This window comes from Neovison vison, chromosome 5 (genome assembly GCF_020171115.1).
Source record: "Neovison vison isolate M4711 chromosome 5, ASM_NN_V1, whole genome shotgun sequence".
In the NCBI taxonomy this organism is placed as follows: domain Eukaryota; kingdom Metazoa; phylum Chordata; class Mammalia; order Carnivora; family Mustelidae; genus Neogale; species Neogale vison.
The window spans coordinates 104,480,931-104,501,095 of record NC_058095.1 but is presented as its reverse complement, the minus strand read 5'-3'; the positions used below and the strand labels follow the sequence as shown (position 1 = coordinate 104,501,095).

At 38.1% G+C, this 20,165-nt stretch overlaps 1 protein-coding gene across 2 annotated transcripts in view; it reads right to left on the bottom strand.

Moving 5' to 3' along the window:
* Positions 1–1,139: 1,139 nt before the first annotated feature.
* Positions 1,140–20,165, bottom strand: part of NEK5 (NIMA related kinase 5) — a 64,055-nt gene continuing 45,029 nt past the window's right edge. Inside the window, exons 20-23 of one of the 2 annotated variants that reach the window (XM_044249654.1) lie at positions 19,591–19,719; positions 18,424–18,561; positions 13,642–13,747; positions 1,140–2,848 (exon numbers count right to left, since the gene is read on the bottom strand). In XM_044249654.1, the coding sequence (XP_044105589.1) occupies positions 2,653–2,848; positions 13,642–13,747; positions 18,424–18,561; positions 19,591–19,719 (569 nt within the window). In that variant the 3' untranslated portion in view covers positions 1,140–2,652. The remainder of the gene's footprint in view (positions 2,849–13,641; positions 13,748–18,423; positions 18,562–19,590; positions 19,720–20,165) is intronic. The other variant, XM_044249655.1, reaches the window with a different exon arrangement.

The window sequence follows — 20,165 nt, the reverse complement described above, 5'->3', positions numbered from 1 at the left end:
GGTCCTTAGAAAGGAAGTTAAGAGTTGATACACCATTTAAAGAATGATCAGTTTGATAGCTATGATACATAGTTACCAAGATGTGTAATTTTTTTTTCTTGTCTTTTTTGTTTTGTTTTTGTTTTGTTTTGTTTTTTTCAATTTAAATGTTTTTCTGAAGATGTGTAATTTTTAATAAAATTTATTCTAGGGGCACCTGGGTAGTTTAGTCGTTAAGCGTCTGCCTTCAGCTCAGGTCATGATCTGAGGGTCCTGGGATTGAGCCCCACATCAGGCGCCCTGCTCAGTGGGAGGCCTGCTTCTCCCTCTCGCACTCCCCCTGCTTATGTTCCCTCTCTGGCTGTCTCTCTGTCAAATAAATTTTTTAAAAAAATTTAAATTTATTCTAAAAACACATTCAAATCTGATCAGTAGTTTCAACTTAACACATGGAGCGAAACATAAATCAAGAATAAAGTAATCGATTGTACCTCAAGAACATGATTTAGGTAATGGTATATGTAAGATGGATAAGATGAATTAGGGGCTGAAGTAGGTTGAAAAACCTTGCATGTATGTATACTTCTCATAATGAATACTTCTTACTTTATAGCAGAGAACTCAAAATCTTAGAATGAATGATAAGGCTTGGCGGCTTTTAGCTAGAAACTTAAGCAAGCATCTTGTCATTGGAGCAGACTCCATAGGCTTATTCTTAAATATTGACCTTAAACATTCATTTCTCCGCACCCCACCCCTGCTCCACATATAACTGAAGAGTCTTTGGATCTTTGGGATTTTCAGGAACCATGTTTCATTTTCCATGCATTCAAGCACTGCTTAGTATTTGTTTAGCACACCAACAGATTTCGTATGTCTGAACCACATAATGTTCTGAAAGTAAAATAAACATGTATACACTGACCACTAAAAGACTTCTAGAATTAATGATGCTCCAGTCTCTCGACGTCGTGCGTTACCAAGATTGACATTAACACAGTGGTGGGAAATTTTTAAATATTCTGAGCTTCATGATGTGACCATGCTGAGCACTCCAGAAAAGAGTAGATTATAACCCAAAATACCAAGTTGAAAGAATAGTACCTCCAACATCACCAGGAAAATACAGGCATAAAAGACACATCATGTAGAATTCATCCCACAGTTAGGGGAATTCTGATACTTTCCCCACATTTAATAAAGTTATATCAAATGTAAACACTAAGCAGACCTTAGAAATAATCAGACCAACCCTTCCTCATCTTTGTTTTCTTGGCTCAGCAATGGATCAATGTGCAATTTTAGTTGTATTTTTATTACAGAGCATATATTTTAGGCAGAATTCTACCACTTAGAAATGTAACATCTCTGTTCTTCATAGGAACAACACAATAAATCAACAAATGTCTATTAAGCCCCAGGCACATGTTCAATACTGGGATTGTTAGAATGTGGCACTCTGCTAAGCCCCATATGTAAAAAGACCAGCATAAGATACAATGACCAGGTAGAGTCCCTCCCCTTAAGTAATTTATAATCTATACATTTGAAGCTATTAGAAATTAATTCAATAAAACATAGTAAAATGATTATTTGGTGCATAATTAACATGACATGCCTTCATCTTCTCTGCTCAGTTAACCTACTCCCTTAAGAGTCAACACCTGCTTCAAAAAAGTGTTCAATAAAAGTTAAGAAATTCCAGTATCACAGTTTTCTAAAATGGTACATTCATTATTCTAAGTTAATTACTTTGTACATTGTATTGGTTTTCTTTCCTTGTCTTAACAAATTATCAAACTTAGTTAAAACAACACACATTTATTATCTTACAGTTCTGCAGCAGTCTAAAGTGGATTTCTTAAGCTAAATTCAAGATGTCAGCAGGACTGTGTTCCTTCTGCAGACTTCCGGGTAAAGTCTATTGCCTGGCCTTTCCCAGCTTCTGGAACCTGCTTGGATTCCTTGGCCTCTGGCCCCTTCCTCCGTCTTTAAAGCTAGCAGCATCAGGCTGAGACCCTCTCGTGCTGACATCTTCCTGTTCTCTCGTCTGCCTCCCTCTTCCACTGTTAAATAGCCCTGTGATTACATTGGGTCCACCTGGATAGTGAAAGAAAAGCCTTCCCCTATTTGAAGGTCATCTGATTAGCAGCCTTAATTTTACCTGCAACTTTAATTCCCCTTTGCCATGTAACAATATATTCACATTGTTGGGTGTACTGGGAGGGAGGGTGTCAGGAAGAGAGACACATTACTCTGTCTGCCTACCACATATATTGTCCCAAAGATTTCCTGATAGAAATTTTAAAATATTAATTTCTACACTCAAATTGGTCAGTCTCAAGGTCTAGCCTAGTGATGGGTATCAAGGGCACGGATTGCATGGAGCACTGGGTATTATAGGCAAACAATGAATCATGGAACACTACTACATCAAAAACTAGTGATGTACTGTATGCTAACTAATATAGCCCAATTAAAAAAACAATAAATCCCTGGGATTGCTAGAAAACTCTTACAAAATGAATGTTTATGACTTGGACCTAACCAGATACTACAGTTAATAGATACTAACTTATCACTTAAGAAAAAGTGCAATAATCACACTTGTATATTTTGATGGGTTGTTGATGTTTCTTGGTTTTCACCTGCAATGCATACTTTGTCATCAGCTCAAGTAGAAATATTCTCTAAATCTTCATTTAATTCTGTATATTTCTGGGTGCTTATCTTCTCTCCTCCTAATTTTTCAGCACCCTTAGAGAAACCAGGAGTCTCTTCTCTTTTTTCTTCCTCTTTGGAGGGAGCAGGCTTTTCCAGAGATTCTACTACTTCATTTCTGAACTCATCTTCAGATTCTTCAAAATTTCTGAAAATAAGAGGTAAAAATCAACTTTATGATATCAAAACAATGAAAAATACATATGAAAGGGTTCCCATCTCACTTCCCACCCCCACTGAAGCAATTTAATAGTTGCATTTTCACCCAGGTAATGAATTATTTATTATATCAGTCTGGCTTTCCAGACGGACTAAAAAAAAGCCAATATTGGGATAATCAGTATTCTGTTTACTTGGACTTGTGTTCAACAACCTTTAATATATTTGTTAATACCCATCTACTCTTAAAAGGAGAGGAAGAGAGAAGAGAAAAAAAGAATAAAACAGCTGCCATATATATATATGCCATATATATATAGTGTGCCCTTATCATACACCAGCAACTGCCTAAAGCACTTTACGCATACAATATTTCATCTAATACAACACTTTGAGGTAGACATTCTCACCATCAATTTATAATGAAGCTGAGACTCAGAGAGGTTAATGAAACTTGCCCAAGGTCTCTGATACTGAACAGTAGGACTAGGAATCGAAATTGTATCTAAGACCTCAGCATGGATATGCTTAGAAGGGGAGAAGGCAGGAGGCCAAGAAAACCATCTCAATGATCCCTAATATTTACATGGCAAGTAAAGAGGCTGAGGAAGATCTGGTAGGAGCCAAGAAAGTGTTAATCATGGACACCAAGGAGGCAGAGAATTTCCAGATAGGGAGCAGCCAAATAAGAGTAAGTCAGAAATGACAGTTGGACCTGGCAATTTCAAGGTAATAGATGACCTTTGCAAGAACATTTCAGTGTGCTATGTGGCAGGAACCATCAGGGGATCAAGAAAGCAGGAGGTAAGCAAGCAGTGACAAGGAGTTTAAACTCCTTTGAGGTGAGCCTGGCTCTGAACAGATGGTGTTAACTCAAGAAGATGAGAGCAGTGATTTTTTGGTGTTTCTCAAGAAGGGACAGATTTGGGCATGTGTATATCCTGAGAGGAAGTAGGTAATAGATGTTAAAAATATAGGAAAAGGACAGATAATAGATAGGAACACGTTTTCTAAGAAAGGCTGGAATTCAGGGCACCTGTGTCAGGAAGTGCTTTCAGCAGGAAAGAAGACAGTTTTCTGTCTCAGAAGGAAGATAAGGACAGAGAAGGCAATGAGGACTCATGTGGATAGAGAGAAGTTATGAAACTAGACAAGACCATTCCACTCACAAACCACGTATTATCTCTATGAAGTAGGAGGCATGGTCACATGATGAGAGTGAGGTGGATGGGGGGTAGCCTACTGGGTGGAGGGTTTGGAAGGAAGCAAACCAGGCATAGGATTGCCAGATACCAAGAGGACCTCACTAAAATTAGAGATCATAAATTTGGGGTAGACCAGCAACTAGAGCTCCCACTGTGAAGCTATCATTCCTGAGGTACATGCTTACATGAGATCCTCCCTTTATCTTCCTTCCTTTGTAGTTTAAAGTATGATGTGTCTAGGTATGGATTTCTTTTCATTGTTCCTACTTGGTTATTGTTTTACTTCCCAGATATCACAATTTAAGGCTTTCAATGACTGTAAAAAGTTCACAGCTAAAATCGCTTTGAATATTGCTTTTCTCCGATTCTCTTCTTCTGAAACTCCTTTTAGATGTATGTTGGACCTTCATGACTCTTAACTCCTCTTTCACATTTTCCATCATTTTTTACTTCAGGTCCGTCTTGCAGTTCTTAAGTCCCTCATTAACTGTACCTATTCTATGTCTAAACTGTCATTTGATTTCTATTAGTAGATTTTTTTTTCATTTCTAGAAGTTCTGTTTGGCTAATCAGATATTCCTGCTCCCTTCTGATAGATCTTCTTTTTTTCTTATGTTTCCATTCCTTACTTTGATTAAATAATTTTAGAAATGCAGTTTTAATTATTATATGAATATTAAATATTCATAAGATAATTATATTATCTGAAGTTCTTTATGGTCTAATTCAGCTATTTTTTGGTGCTTGCTGTCTCTTATAGCGGATTCTATTTTTAGTTGTGAACTCATGCTCAGCAGTGCCTTAGTGAGAAACTTCAGTGTAGCCTGGGTTGAAGTTATATCCCTCCAGAATGTTTCAAATTTATTTCTTCTAGGGATCCCAGAGTATTATGATTTCTTACTATTAATTTTAATGTTGATTTCTCAATATACATGTTTCCAGATAGCCAAGTATTGTAAATTCAAACTCTAAATCCAAGTGGATTCTTCTCCCAGAGATTAAGACCAAACAGACAAGCTATATTACTGAGATTTTTTTTTCCTTTGTACTTTCCCTTGCACTGAAGTGTAGCTCTTCAAGGGCTCCAGCTAGCAAGAATGTAAGGGAACACACTGAAGTAAACAAAACCTGTTAGATATGCAGGAGGTGCACAGAGATATAAAGGGAAGGAAGAAAATTTAAAAACAAAACACAAAACTTCTAAAACAAAATGATTCTGTAAACTAAAATTCCAAAACATGTGAATAAATATAATGGTAAGAGAAAAATAAACAAAAAGAAAAAAATTTAAGTGGGACCAGGAGCAAGGTCTAGATGGAATTACTCTTAGGGAGAATTTTGATAACACTCTTTAGCAGTTTGGACCCAAAGAGACACAGACAATCCTAAACACTCTTTAAGTATGCTCGAAACAGTAAAGAACAGCATCCATTTTTAAATATTTTCAAATTAGGGTAAATAATTATGCAGTAATGAAACAAGAGCATATAAAAATATGAACAAACAAATATAATTCTTAGGAGATATATAATCATTTAAATTAAAAACTTAATAGATGATACCCAGATAGTTTTGAAAATAGTATTTACGAAGTCACCTAGAATGGGACAAAGAGATAGATAAAAAGTATGAAAGTATAATTAGGTGTTACTGGGGACATTGAGAAGCTTGAGAAGCTTGAGAATCTCCAAAACATATCGACTTGGAGTACGAAAATGGACAAAATAAGAAAAGCAACACCTGGAAAAGTAATGGGTAAAAATTTCCAGAACTCAAGATAATCATGGAGCTCAGAAGAAAGTGAGCCAAGCAGGATAAAAGAGAAGTCCAGACCAGACATACAACAGTGAAACATAAGAACATAAAGATAAAAAGAACATTATAGATGTGCTGGGGATAAAGTTAGCATATCTATAGAGGGAAAACAATTAGCATTTTTCTCATCAACAATGATAAAGATCAGGAGAACAATCATTGTCAACCTAAAATTGTATACCCAACTAAATTACAATTAAAACAATAAAAAAAATTGGATATGCAAACAATAAGAGTGTTTACCAGCCACTGAACTATCTTAAAGAATTACTAGAGGATATACAACAGTGAGAAAATTGAAACCAAAGGAAGACCACAGACTAGAAAAAAAAAAACATGGCAAGTTCAGAAAGTGATAAACTACAATAGCAAATTAAGTTTGAGAATAAAATGTTATTTTTTATTTAAAAAAAAAAGGTAAAATAGAATTATATGATTTGATGTCTCAAATGTAGAATGTTCCAAACTTTAAAAAAGGGTATAGGGGCAGGGTGGGCAATAAAGAACAACACTGATCATTGTTAAGCTGTATGATGGATACATAAGGTTTCATTACACTGTGCACTCTACTTTTACAATGTTTAAAGTTTTCCACAATAAAAGATTTTTTTAAGTAAAATTATAACTCTAGGTAACGATATCAGGATGGAAGGGTTTTAGTGGTTAGATATGTTTGTCGTATTTGTGAGGAAAAAAAAAACACTGGACAAGTTCTGAATTTGTTATATCAATCCATAGGAAGTACATGAAAACTAGCTATTTAAAAGAATAAAAATACTTGCATTCCCACCAACAGTGTAAGAGGGTTCCCCTTTCTCCACATCCTCTCCAACACATGCTGTTTCCTGTTTTGTTAATTTTGGCCATTCTAAATGGTGTAAGGTGATATCTCAATGTGGTTTTAATTTGAATCTCCCTGAGAGCTAATGATGATGGACATTTTTTCATGTGTCTGATAGCCATTTGTATGTCTTGATTGGAGAAGTGTCTGTTCATATCTTCTGCCCATTTTTTGATATGTTTGCCTGTTTCATGTGTGTTGAGTTTGAGGAGTTCATTATAGATCCTGGATATCAACCTTTTATCTGTATTGTCATTTGCAAATATCTTCTCCCATTCTGTGGGTTGCCTCTTTGTTTTTTTGACTGTTTCCTTTGCTGTGCAGAAGCTTTTGATTTTGATGAAGTCCCAAAAGTTTATTTTCACTTTTGTTTCCTTTGCCTTTGGAGACATATCTTGAAAGAAGTTCTGTGGCTGATATCGAAGAGATTACTGCCTATGTTCTCCTCTAGGATTCTGATGGATTCCTGTCTCACGTTGAGGTCTTTTATCCATTTTGAGTTTACACTACAAAAGTTGGGTATTCATCCTTTCTGATGGAGGCATAATACTCCATAGTGTATATGGACCACATCTTCCTTATCCATTCGTCTGTTGAAGGGCATCTTGGTTCTTTCCATAGTTGGCGACCGTGGCCATTGCTGCTATACACATTGGGGTACAGATGGCCCTTGTTTTCACGACATCTATATCTTTGGGGTAAATATCCAGGAGTGCAATGGCAGGATCATAGGGAAGCTCTATTTTTAATTTCTTGAGGAATCTCCACACAGTTCTCCAAAGAGGCTGCACCAACTTGCATTCCCACCAACAGTGTAAGAGGGTTCCCCTTTCTCCACATCCTCTCCAACACATGCTGTTTCCTGTTTTGTTAATTTTGGCCATTCTAACTGGTGTAAGGTGATATCTCAATGTGGTTTTAATTTGAATCTCCCTGAGAGCTAATGATGATGAACATTTTTTCATGTGTCTGATAGCCATTTGTATGTCTTGATTGGAGAAGTGTCTGTTCATATCTTCTGCCCATTTTTTGATATGTTTGCCTGTTTCGTGTGTGTTGAGTTTGAGGAGTTCATTATAGATCCTGGATATCAACCTTTTATCTGTATTGTCATTTGCAAATATCTTCTCCCATTCCGTGGGTTGCCTCTTTGTTTTTTTTATTGTTTCCTTTGCTGTGCAGAAGCTTTTGATTTTGATGAAGTCCCAAAAGTTTATTTTTGCTTTTGTTTCCTTTGCCTTTGGAGACGTATCTTGAAAGAAGTTGCTGTGGCTGATATCGAAGAGATTACTGCCTATGTTCTCCTCTAGGATTCTGATGGATTCCTGTCTCACGTTGAGGTCTTTTATCCATTTTGAGTTTATCTTTGTGTACGGTGTAAGAGAATGGTCAAGTTTCATTCTTCTACATATAGCTGTCCAGTTTTCCCAGCACCATTTATTGAAGAGACTGTCTTTTTTCCACTGTATTTTTTTCCTGTTTTGTCGAAGATTAATTGACCATAATGCTGAGGGTCCATATCTGGGCTCTCTACTCTGTTCCACTGGTCTATGTGTCTGTTTTTATGCCAGTACCATGCTGTCTTGGTGATCACAGCTTTGTAATAAAGCTTGAAATCAGGTAACGTGATGCCGCCAGCTTTATTTTTGTTTTTCAACATATCCTTAGCGAGTCGGGGTCTCTTCTGATTCCATACAAATTTTAGGATTATTTGCTTCAGCTCTTTGAAGAATGCTGGTGGAATTTTGATCGGGATGGCATTAAAAGTATAGATTGCTCTAGGCAGTATAGACATTTTAACAATGTTTATTGGTGGGAATGCAAGTTGGTGCAGCCTCTTTGGAGAACTGTGTGGAGATTCCTCAAGAAATTAAAAATAGAGCTTCCCTATGACCCTGCAATTGCACTCCTGGGTATTTACCCCAAAGATACAGATGTCGTGAAAAGAAGGGCCATCTGTACCCCAATGTGTATAGCAGCAATGGCCACGGTCGCCAAACTATGGAAAGAACCAAGATGCCCTTTAACGGACGAATGGATAAGGAAGATGTGGTCCATATACACTATGGAGTATTATGCCTCCATCAGAAAGGATGAATACCCAACTTTTGTAGCAACATGGACGGGACTGGAAGAGATTACGCTGAGTGAAATAAGTCAAGCAGAGAGAGTCAATTATCATATGGTTTCACTTATTTGTGGAGCATAACAAATAGCATGGAGGACAAGGGGTGTTAGAGAGAAGGGAGTTGGGGTAAATTGGATGGGGAGGTGAACCACGAGAGACTATGGACTCTGAAAAACAATCTGAGGGGTTTGAAGTGGCGGGGGGGGGTTGGAGGTTGGGGTACCAGGTGGTGGGTATTATAGAGGGCACGGATTGCATGGAGCACTGGGTGTGGTGAAAAAATAATGAATACTGTTTTTCTGAAAATAAATAAATTGAAAAAATAAATAAATAAATTTAAAAAAAAGAATAAAAATATAATCTGTATCTTCAAAACTAGTATAGAGGAGACTAGAGTAATATAGAAAAGTTTGTCAATGTAACAAAAGGTTAGAAAAGAAGAGGGGAAGGAAATGACAAATGAAAGCAAACAAAAAACACAAAACCAAGCTAAAACATAAAGTCAAATATGTCAATAATTCTAATGACATTTATTATATTAAACTAATTAGGAGGCAGAGGTTATCACAGGACAAGAAGCATATCAACCAGCTACATACATTATAATGAAACCACACAGAAATTATGAAAATAAAATTTAAAAATACACATCAGCAAAATCCTAAAAAATATAAAATAATTGAAAAGTTGTAATAGCAATGTCAGTATCCAACAAAATAGAATTTAAGACAAACAGTTTTAATAGGGACAAAAATTAAAACACATAATGTAAAAAGGGAGGAGTATGCTACAAAACTGATAGAACAATCATAGTTTCTATGTATTTAAAGTACATCAAAATGAGATAGAAATTTGAGGAGAAATGATCATAGCCACAAACGCAGTTGAAGATTTTAATGTACTTCTATCCAGAAGTGATAAGGGGTGGGGGAGGCTATAGAGCGGTTTCACAAAAAAAAATGTTTTAAGCTTGATAATTATATTGAACATATGTGCCCCCGGAATAATAAGAATATGCATATTTTCAAGTACATGTGTAACAATCATAAAATTGACCCTATACTGAATAGCAAAGGGAGTACCAATTAGCTTTTTTAAATCACTAAAATTCAGTTGATGGTCTCTGTCCAAAGTACAAGTAAATTGGAAATTCTGATTTTAGAAAGTGATTAAAAAATTCATTAGTCAGAAACTTCAAATTTGACTCATACCATTAAGAAAATGAATAAGAAAACCCAGACAGGGCACGTGCACCCGAATGTTTATAGCAGCAATGTCCACAATAGCCAAACTATGGAAAGAACCTAGATGTCCATCAACAGATGAATGGATAAAGAAGATGTGGTATATATATACACAATGGAATACTATGCAGCCATCAAAAGAAACGAAATCTTGCCATTTGAGACAACATGGATGGAACTAGAGCGTATCATGCTGAGCGAAATAAGTCAAGCGGAGAAAGACAACTATCATATGATCTCCCTGATATGAGGAAGTGGTGATGCAACATGGGGGCTTAAGTGGGTAGGAGAAGAATCCATGAAACAAGATGGGATAGGGAGGGAGACAAACCATAAGTGACTCTTAATCTCACAAAACAAACTGTGGGTTGCTGAGGGGAGGGGGGATGGGAGAAGGGGGGTTGGGTTATGGACATTGGGGAGGGTATGTGCTTTTGGGTAAATTGGAAGGGGAGGTGAACCATGAGAGACTATGGACTCTGAAAAACAATCTGAGGGGTTTGAAGTGGCAGGGGGGTGGGAGGTTGGGGTACCAGGTGGTGGGTATTATAGAGGGCACGGATTGCATGGAGCACTAGGTGTGGTGAAAAAATAATGAATACTGTTTTTCTGAAAATAAATAAATTGGGAGAAAAAAAAAAGAAAACACAGACAGTGAGAAAATACTGACAAAATATAGATATCTAACAAAGAACTGGTAGCAAGGAGATACAAATAATGCCTATGACTCAAAAACTACCAAGACACCACATACACCCATTAGATTGGCTAAATTTTTAAAAAGAGACCATTCCAAGTGTTGGTAAAGATGTAGAGCAAGTAGAATATTTAGGCACTATTTTGGGGGATATAAAATGGCCCAACCACTTTGGGAAATAGCTTGGCAGTTTTTTAAAAAACTAAACATTCACCTACCACACAACTCAGGCATTCTATTCCTATTCTATTCCTATGGTTTTACTCATGAGAAATGAAATTTATGTCCACACAAAGACATGCACATAAATATTCATAGCAGCTTTATTTATAATAACCAAAGACTAGAAACAACCCAAACATCAGTCAATAGATGAATATATAAATAAATTATGGTATATCTATATAAGGAATACTACATAGCAATAAAGAGGAATGACTTATTGATACCTATCGATTTGGATGAATCTCAAAATTATTATCAAAGAGCAGGGTTTCCAGGGAAACCTAAAAAACCATTTGTGGATCTGGATTTTGTCAAATAAAGTGAATAACCGTAAGATTTGTGGAGCCCTCCAGATTTTCCAAGGAAATATTTATGCAGAAACATAACCAGTTTGGACCCAAAGGGACACAGACAATCCTAACTGAAAAGAGACTGCTGGACTCCAAAATTCTACAGGCAGGAAGCAGGTTAAGAAAATTCTCTCCTCCCTTCCTTCTTTCCCTTCTTTATTTGCTAGGCAGATTGGTTATGGAAAAATAAACAAGTAAGACTAGATAGAAAAATACTGGAAAAGGAGAACATTTAAGGGAACTATCCTTCCAAAGTAACAATTCATATTATAAACAACATGTTTATAATACAATAATTGCACTAGAAAGAATGAGTTGGATGCAAGTATATATAAAAATGTAGTATATCATAGAAATGGCATTCCAAGTTGTTAGAAAATGAAGATTTTCAATAAATGTTGTTGGAATAAGTAAGGAGTTATTTGGAAAAAAGTAAAGGTGGAGCCATACTTTGCAGTGTAGTTTAAGTGAAATTCAAGAGGAATATATTATTTAGCTAAACTTAATCATAAAAGTACTAAAAAAATACTGGTATCATTTCTTATAATTGGTAAACCTAACTAGATAAAAATGAGAAATTTCTACATGGCACAAGCCACTATAAATAAAATCAAAAGGCAAACAAAAAGCTGGGGAAAATATTCTAGAGTCATATTAGAGATAAAAGATCAATTTCCCTAAAATGCAAAAGTTTCCCCAAATCAACAAAATGTTAATAGTCTAATTTTTTTAAGATATTATTTTTTTATTTGACAAAGACCCAGTGAGAGAGGGAACATAAGCAGGGGGAGTAGAAGAGGGAGAAGCAGGGTTCCCGCTAAACAGGCAGCCCAACACAAGGCTTGATCCTAGGACCCTGGGATCATGACCTGAGCCAAAGGCAGATGCTTAACAACTGAGCCACTGAGGTGCCCCAGTTACCTAATTTTTTAAACAGCTAAGACTATGAAGAAATTTTCCCCAATGAGGAAATAAAGATGGTTATTAAGCATATGGAAAGACAAAAAAGAAATGCTATTTAAAACTAACTCAAAAAAGAAATGCTATTTAAAACTAACCTGAAACATCATTTTGAACCTATCAATTGTGCAAGTTTGGTAACACACTAATCAAGAAAACGTGCAAGCAGGCAGACACTTCCATACTCTGTCAGTGGAAGTGTCCATAGTGTAACCTCTGTGAGGGACAACTTGACAATAGCCAATTACAAACATCCATATTATTCGACCTAATACTTGACTTTCCTGGGTATTTAAACTGCATGTATACTACTATTGTATATCATGATAGGTATTCAGGCTACAGTGGTAAGTGATAGAAGAAAATTGCAGGATAGCAGATATGTTAGGAAACTGTTTCTATAAAAAAAGAAAAAATACACACATATAAAGATCTACATTTTGGCTTACAGTTCAGTGGAATTCCTCAGGAGAAATGTGCACAGGAGGCATATCCGACTGGTTGATTCTAGAAGGGGAATTGTGTGGCTGAGGTAAAGAGATAGCAAGAAGACTATGAAAAGAGTATAACTTCTGAATTTGAAGCCATGTGATGGTATTACCTATTTAAAAAGTAAATTATAACATTTTTAAAATTCAAAGGATTCCAAATTTTAGAACTAATAAAAGAGTTCAGTAAGGTTACAAGATAAAACATCAATAATCCTCCATATGCTAGTAGTAGCCAAGTTGAAACACAGTGAAAGGAAAACAGCTCCATCAATAATGACAACAGCAACAACCACCAAGTTAAGTGGTACCTCTGTTGTGAATAAAATTTACAAAAATGCCGAAGGATATTTTAAGAAAAGACATAAAGAGATGCCAAGCTATACTATATTCATGGATGTTCCGATTTATGATCATAAGGATGTCAAATCCTATAAATTAATCAACAAATGTAATCCCATTTTCAGAATCCCAACAAAGTTTTTCATGACACTTTACAAGAAAATGCAAAGATAATGTGGTAAGTAAAGGGCAACAACAGCTAAGATAATTTTGAAGAAAAAGATATGGAGACTAGAAGCAGGTATGGGACTAGGCCTACCAGATACCAAAAGATATGGTAAAGGCACAGTAATTTAAGATGGAATATCACTCATGCTGAGATAGGAAGTGATGTCATTGGGAAAGAACAGAGAGCCCAGAAACAAACCCTTGTGTGAGTGAAACTTGGTCTCCTCAGCTAGGTCTGAGACTATTGTCCATATCTCAGCAATAGCATTTTAACTTTCCACCAGTGCTTCATTCAGGAATCCAGACAGGACCTACTTACGTATTATCATCATCAGATCTTGGTTGTTCCTTGTCTACTTCAATGCCAGAGGCCATTTCCATATTCCCCTCATCTTCTTTAGGAAGCCTTTGTTCTAATTTTCCCACTGTTAAAGAAATAACAGAGAGATTAAAGTCTCCCAGCCTATGTACACAATGTAGGGTATATATCCCAAATCCTGTACTGGACATCACCCATGAAGGTAAACCTTCAAATTGTTTCCATTAAAACAGAGATGATGTCAGGTTTTTTCCTACATAACTTCAACCTTGCTGCAGTCAAGAGCAATGTAGAGACAGATTTTCCTAAAATCTCAGAAGCTAAAAGAGTTCACAAAAGAATTAAAAATGCTGGCTTCAAAACTTTGTCAGCATAGTCTATGTCTAGCCTACTTTCCACTCCCACTTTGGGAATTTTGCTACGCATGTCTATATTAGTTGGCTTTTCTGGAATAAACCACCACGTCACTTGGTAGTTTAAAACAGTAGCCATTTATGGAGGTCTCTATTCTGCCATTAGGCAGTTTGGGCTGGGCTTAGCTGGCTGGCTCCTTCCAGTCTGTTGGACCCAGTCAGCCATGTGCAGTCACTTGCCAGAGCAGCTGGAGGAAGGCTGGCTGGCCTGCTATGGCCTCTCTTGGGATGGCTTGTCTCTCTTTTCCGCTGGTCTCTCATTTTCCAGCAGGCCAACTGGAGCTAGCTGAGAGATAGACAGGTTTCCAAAAAAAAAAAAAAAAAAGGCAAAAGCTCCTTGAATACTCAGATTTGGCACACCACTGCTTCTATTCCCTTCTTCTCAGGCACACAAATCACAAAAGCCAGTTGAGATCCAAGTGGAGGGGAAAGAAGCCATTTAATGCTGGAGGAGCTGCAAAGTCATGTTGCAAAGGGCAGGGATACAGGGAAGAGCAAAGCACGTGCTCATTTTGGTCACCTACCAGAATCTGCCTCCCCCACCTGCACTCTGCAACCATCTGGTTCCTACCAGGCTAAACTGCGTTTCACATTAGTGTCCAGGAAAAAAAACAAAACAAAAAATTCCTACCCACTGCTAACAAGTGGGATTAGAAATAGGAACTTTTCTCCAAAGTTGAAACTAAAAAATTAAAAGTGTGCCTATTTTTTTTTGATAAGCTGACTATTCATGGACAAACTATAAGTAGAAATTTTACCACACTGTACTTAAATATTTCCCTATTTCTAATAATATGTGTCATCCCAAATCATAGGCTATATTATTTCCTACACTGCATTATAAAATGAATGAGTTGACTGATGTATCTCATCTATGAGGGAGTCTGGCTACTTAATAGCAGCTTGAGTACTCCAGTTGGTGTGGGAATCATAGTTTTTGTTTTTCTATTTTAGGAAGACAATTTTAGGAGGCTTTTATTTTTTGTTTAGCAGGATAGGAGAAAGAATGAATAGCTAACTATAGAAATGTAAATCAGCTGTTATTGGGGTGTGCATCTATGATGTTACCAAGGCAACTATATGGCCTGAAAACCTGCACAAGAGAAATGGAGGTTACCTTCCCACCAAGGATCCCCTTGGAGTGGTTAAACTGTAAACAAACTTACTGACCTGAATTAATTATGCACACATTAAAAAAAAAAAAACTTGTCCTTATAGTAAGAGTGTAGTTTTTACTAGTAAAAATCATCAAAGAGGATTTTACAAAGTCTTCCTATCTTAAAGTTAGGACAAATTAAATAGGTAGTTGATAAAGTTTCACTTTTAACGGAACGCAGGGCTCGAAACATGAAAGCAATTTATTTTCAAGGAGTTGGAAGTTTAAGCTAAACAGTGATGGAGGACCTGTGAATAATGCTTAAATATATGACCAATAGCTAATCCTTGAAAACCTTTATACACTGTGTCTGTTATTCCTGCAGTCAAAGTTATTAAAACTTACACACGCAGGAAGTCTTCATGAAAAGTCTACACAGTCGTAAGAATTATTTTTCACATTATAATTTCCCTATCCAACTTAACGGCAATACAACTATTAGTAATCACATGCCTTTGCATAAAGTAATACTAAAAACGTGCTATGGTTTTATGTTCATTCATAAAGATGATGGCCACCTGCTAAGTTCTAGGCTCTAGGGACAGAGAGAGATGAAACAGTGTGGTAATCAAGACAAAGCTCTTGTAAGCTTAGAGTCTAGTGGGGAAGAAAGATAATAAGAATCAGAAATTAAAGTGAACGTTATTTTTATGATCAGAGAATTACAGTGTCTTGTGGGGTATTAAGCAGCAAAGCCAAGCCTAGAGTGATGCAAGGGAAGCTTGCTCAGATCTTTCTTAATCATTTAAAACAGTGGTTCCCCATCCGTGGAACACAGGAAATAGTTTGACATCCAGATTTTTCATAGCAATCACTAAAAATTCAAATAAAAATACTGCATCCTTTTATAACCTGAATTTAAAGATATAGTGGTGAAATGTCACTATTTCATGCATTTAACAAAAATATTTGAATATGAACAAATTTGAGTATGAGACTGAATGACTATGAAATTGTGAGAAGCAGCTGACAGAAAAGGCAGGAAGGGATGCCTGGGTGGCTCAGTCGGTTGAGCATCTGTCTTTGGCTCAGGTCATGATCCCAGGTCCTGGGATCAAGTCCTACCTTGGGCTCCTTGCTCAGCAGGGATCCTGCTTTTCCCTTTGCCTACCACTCCCCCTGCCTGTGCTTGCTCTCTCTCTCTGGCAAATAAATAAAAATTTAAAAAGAAAAGAAAAAGGCAGGGAGAGACTAGACAAACTTGAAGACTTCCTAGAATTTTTTTGGATTGAAGAGAAGTATATTAATATGGTGAGAGGGTCTTCCACTCTCATGCAAAAGAGCACTTAAGGATCTACATCATTCCAGACCCCTTTACAAAGCCCCATCAGGTAGTACAGGGAAAACCAGGGAGAGAAGGATACCCACACTTCACCACCTCACCACCCACTATGACACATAGTGACAGAAATGGGAGGAGGTTCATCAGAGGGAAATCTTGCAGGAGGAATTATCCTGGCAAAAGGAGGCCGGCCTTCTAAGCCGAGGGAGGAGCATCTGCTGAGGTAGAAACACTAGCAAGCCTAACACTGCAATGGGCCATGCCAGTCTTCAGAGTCTGCAAGAGACTGATTTTATCCTGAGGGTAAGAGGGCATCTTTGACAGGATTTTAAGCTGAAAGGAGATTTAGTCCATTTTAGGTAGATTATCCAGCAAGGCTGCAAAGGGTAGAGCTAAAGTAAGAAAAGATGACCAGGGGCAGGAAATCAAGAGGCCAACCATAGTTAGACGCAGAGCACAGCTGGAGTTGGGGGAGGGCAGCACCTTAGCAGGCTGTAAAAGAAAACATCTGTACTCTGCTTTGAATGCACCTTGGGACGCACATTACTATTTCCAATCTCACTTGACAGATAAATTGCTCATATGTGCCCAATGTAAAACCATCCATATAAAGATACAGAAGTTCATGAATGAATTAATTTGGCAAAACAGACCAAATGAAGACTTTTCTATGACTCTTTCTAAGACACCCAGCAACAATTTCAAGAAAAAACATCAAAGCCACTAAGTATGACCCCATCTCAGTGTCTTGAGAAATGAATGCCATCCTTCACACCTGCCCTAGGGTTCCAGCCCTTGGCTTCCAGGCCAAGCCAGGTCAGCCCAAAGGTTCCTCCTCGCCGCCTCCAGCCCCATCCTTAGGGACAAGGCTTGTATCCCAGGATGGAAGGGAAGGAAGCAAACAGACAAAACACGGCTTCTTGTAATTTGAATGTAGTAGAAAGAGGGTCCCAAGGGCAGTTTCTTCCTTTCTTCCTCTCTGCCTTAACTTTTAAGCAACAGCATGATAACTGATAGAAGTCGTAAGAGCGAAGGATTTCGAAGGACTTTATATACTCAGGGACCCTGGGCCCCTCGCCTGCTCCTAGATTTTAGTCCAACCTTGTTTTCTCAGAGTCTGCCACAGGCCTGTGTATCTGCAAGTATCTCCCCTCCCAACACATTCATCCTTCTGGACGTTCTTGGAAGACTTTTACACAGATTTCCCAAAGATTGTGGAGTTTAGGCTTCACAAGCCGGCAGACCCACTCTTGGACAATCATACTTCTCTTACATTATCCTCAGGGTGGTACATATTTTTGTACTGTTCCTTAACTTTGTAAGTACTTAACAGCCTCCCTTACACCTAGTTTGTATCTCTGCCTCCTCATCGCCTCAATCTCGCGTTCCTAAAACATAGGTCCCTAAGCGCCGCACACCTGCACGCCTTCCCAAGACAAAATCCCCACGACATGAATTCCCTCAAACTTGGGAAAGGATGGTTGGCTTCCCATAAACACCAGCTTCATCTTGCAAAAAGTCAGAGATAAAATAAAACAAAACCCTCCCCGAAGCCCAGAAACTACATGACAATGTATTTTCATTGCCTATAGAATAGCAATTTGAGCCTGTCGAGTAGCTGTCAGAAACATACTGCCAGGTAGAGCTAAGCAGTACCCGCTTACCACCTACAAAGCCACTTGCCCTATTCACTTTCATCAGTTGTCAACTGATCTGTTAAAGTGAATTACCCCATTCTTCTGGGAAGTTCCAGTCTTGGGTTGGTGGCATTTGGAACAGACTTGGACAAGGCAAATCAGCTTCTGAAGAGGCTGAAACCTTTCCAGTTCTCTGTCCAGGCTGAAGGTATTTTTATCCCCTGTCCGAATTCACAGGGCTCTGAGAACAGTACCCAGGGGGCTGGTTATGTTCTTAAAAAATAAACTCCGTACCCCATTCACCTTCATGGGCAGAAAACGAGCTACTTGTCAGACGTGCTGCAGCCCAAGCGTTCATTAAAGCTCCAGGCGCTTCATGTCGCCACCGTCTCCTGTTTTCTGGAATGCCTGAGGTCACCAACCCTTGGCCACCTGAGGAGGAGACTGTGTTACTGGAAATAAAAATGGTTCATCTGGCTTCGTATAAAATCACAGAACGTGAGAACCTTGGAGGTAGCTTGTTCCCACCCCTCGGGTTACCAGTAAGTAAATGGAGATAGAGAATATTTTAGTGACTTATGTCACACGCCTGATGGGTATGAAAGTCCCTTGCTTTGCAAACACTTTAGTGTGTCAAATTTTCTATTCTACCTATTTTATTTTATTTTTTTTATTCTTTTTTATTCTACCTATTTTAAACTGGTCTCACTGTCTCACCTGCTTAGAATGGATTAAATTGCTACATTTGCAAGCCCTTTCTTGCACGTTTGAGGCCTTCAGAGTTTTGTAATGGTACAAATGTAAGTTAGTTCACACACTTAGAAATGTCAGTGATACACTTGCATTTTCCAATTTATAAAAGGGGTATAAATTTTAGTTCTCCCCTAGCCCCATGTTATCAAGAGAAACATAGGAAATAAGTAATAAAAGTCCTCACCATCTGTAAAAAGAACACCCAGATGTTGCTGTGAACTTCTCTTATGCAAAGACTATGCCAGAAGCTCAAATGTAAATGGAGGAATTTCGGTGGGAAATATCATCCTATTCTAAACACTCTTAACATTTAAATAGCACATTGGCTTACAAAGCAATTTTATATGTATTTTTGTACTGCTAACTCTAAACCTTGTGGGATAGCTATTATCTTAATTCAGATTTTATTGATAGAAAAAAACAACCCTTCTAAGAAATTCCAAGGAAATAATTGGGCTAGCATGGAAGACAGGTCAAGCCAACCACTCTTTCTTAGACAATCTCCCTCAACTGCAAGGGAGGTGGGATTCTAGTTCTTTCCTCCTTTATATTCTCATATCTGGGGTGGTCAGTTGTCCAGGATACTTAGCAGGCAAGTTTCTCAGGAGGTGAGGGAGATACCAAAACATTATCTTTGGAAGATATTTGATACCAAATCTATAGGGATTGTACTGAAAAGAGAACTATGGAGTCAGGGTGTGGATTCACCTTCAGGCCCAGTGGAGCAGGTGGAGGGGACGTCACCCGCTGTCATCATCTCCAGCAGAGTCCGAGGAGCTCGCGCGTCCCACCGTCTCCTGCTCTCTGCAGCAGCACCAGGGTCTTGAATGAACAACTCTGGGTATGAGAAAATAACTCATTAATTTAAAAGCAGTCAAAGCACAACTAATTGCACCAAAGAGTTCTTAGGAAATCCAGAGGTCGTCCACCTGTGGGTACCCTCAAAAACAGAGAACTTACCAACTTATTCTAATATACATTGTTACAGACTGAATGCTGTGTCCAACCTCTCCCCAGAGTCCTATGTTGAAACCTAAGGCCCCATGTGATGGTTAATTAGGAGGTGGTGGGGTCTTTGGGGGGGTGACGAGGCCATGAGGGTGAAACCCTCGGGAATGGGCTTCATGCTCTTATAAAAGAGACCCCACATGGAGCGCCTGGGTGGCTCAGTGGGTTAAAGCCTCTGCCTTCAGCTCAGGTCATGATCCCAGGGTCCTGGGATCGAACCCCGCATCGGGCTCTCTGCTCAGCAAGGAGCCTGCTTCCCTTCCTTTCTCTCTCTG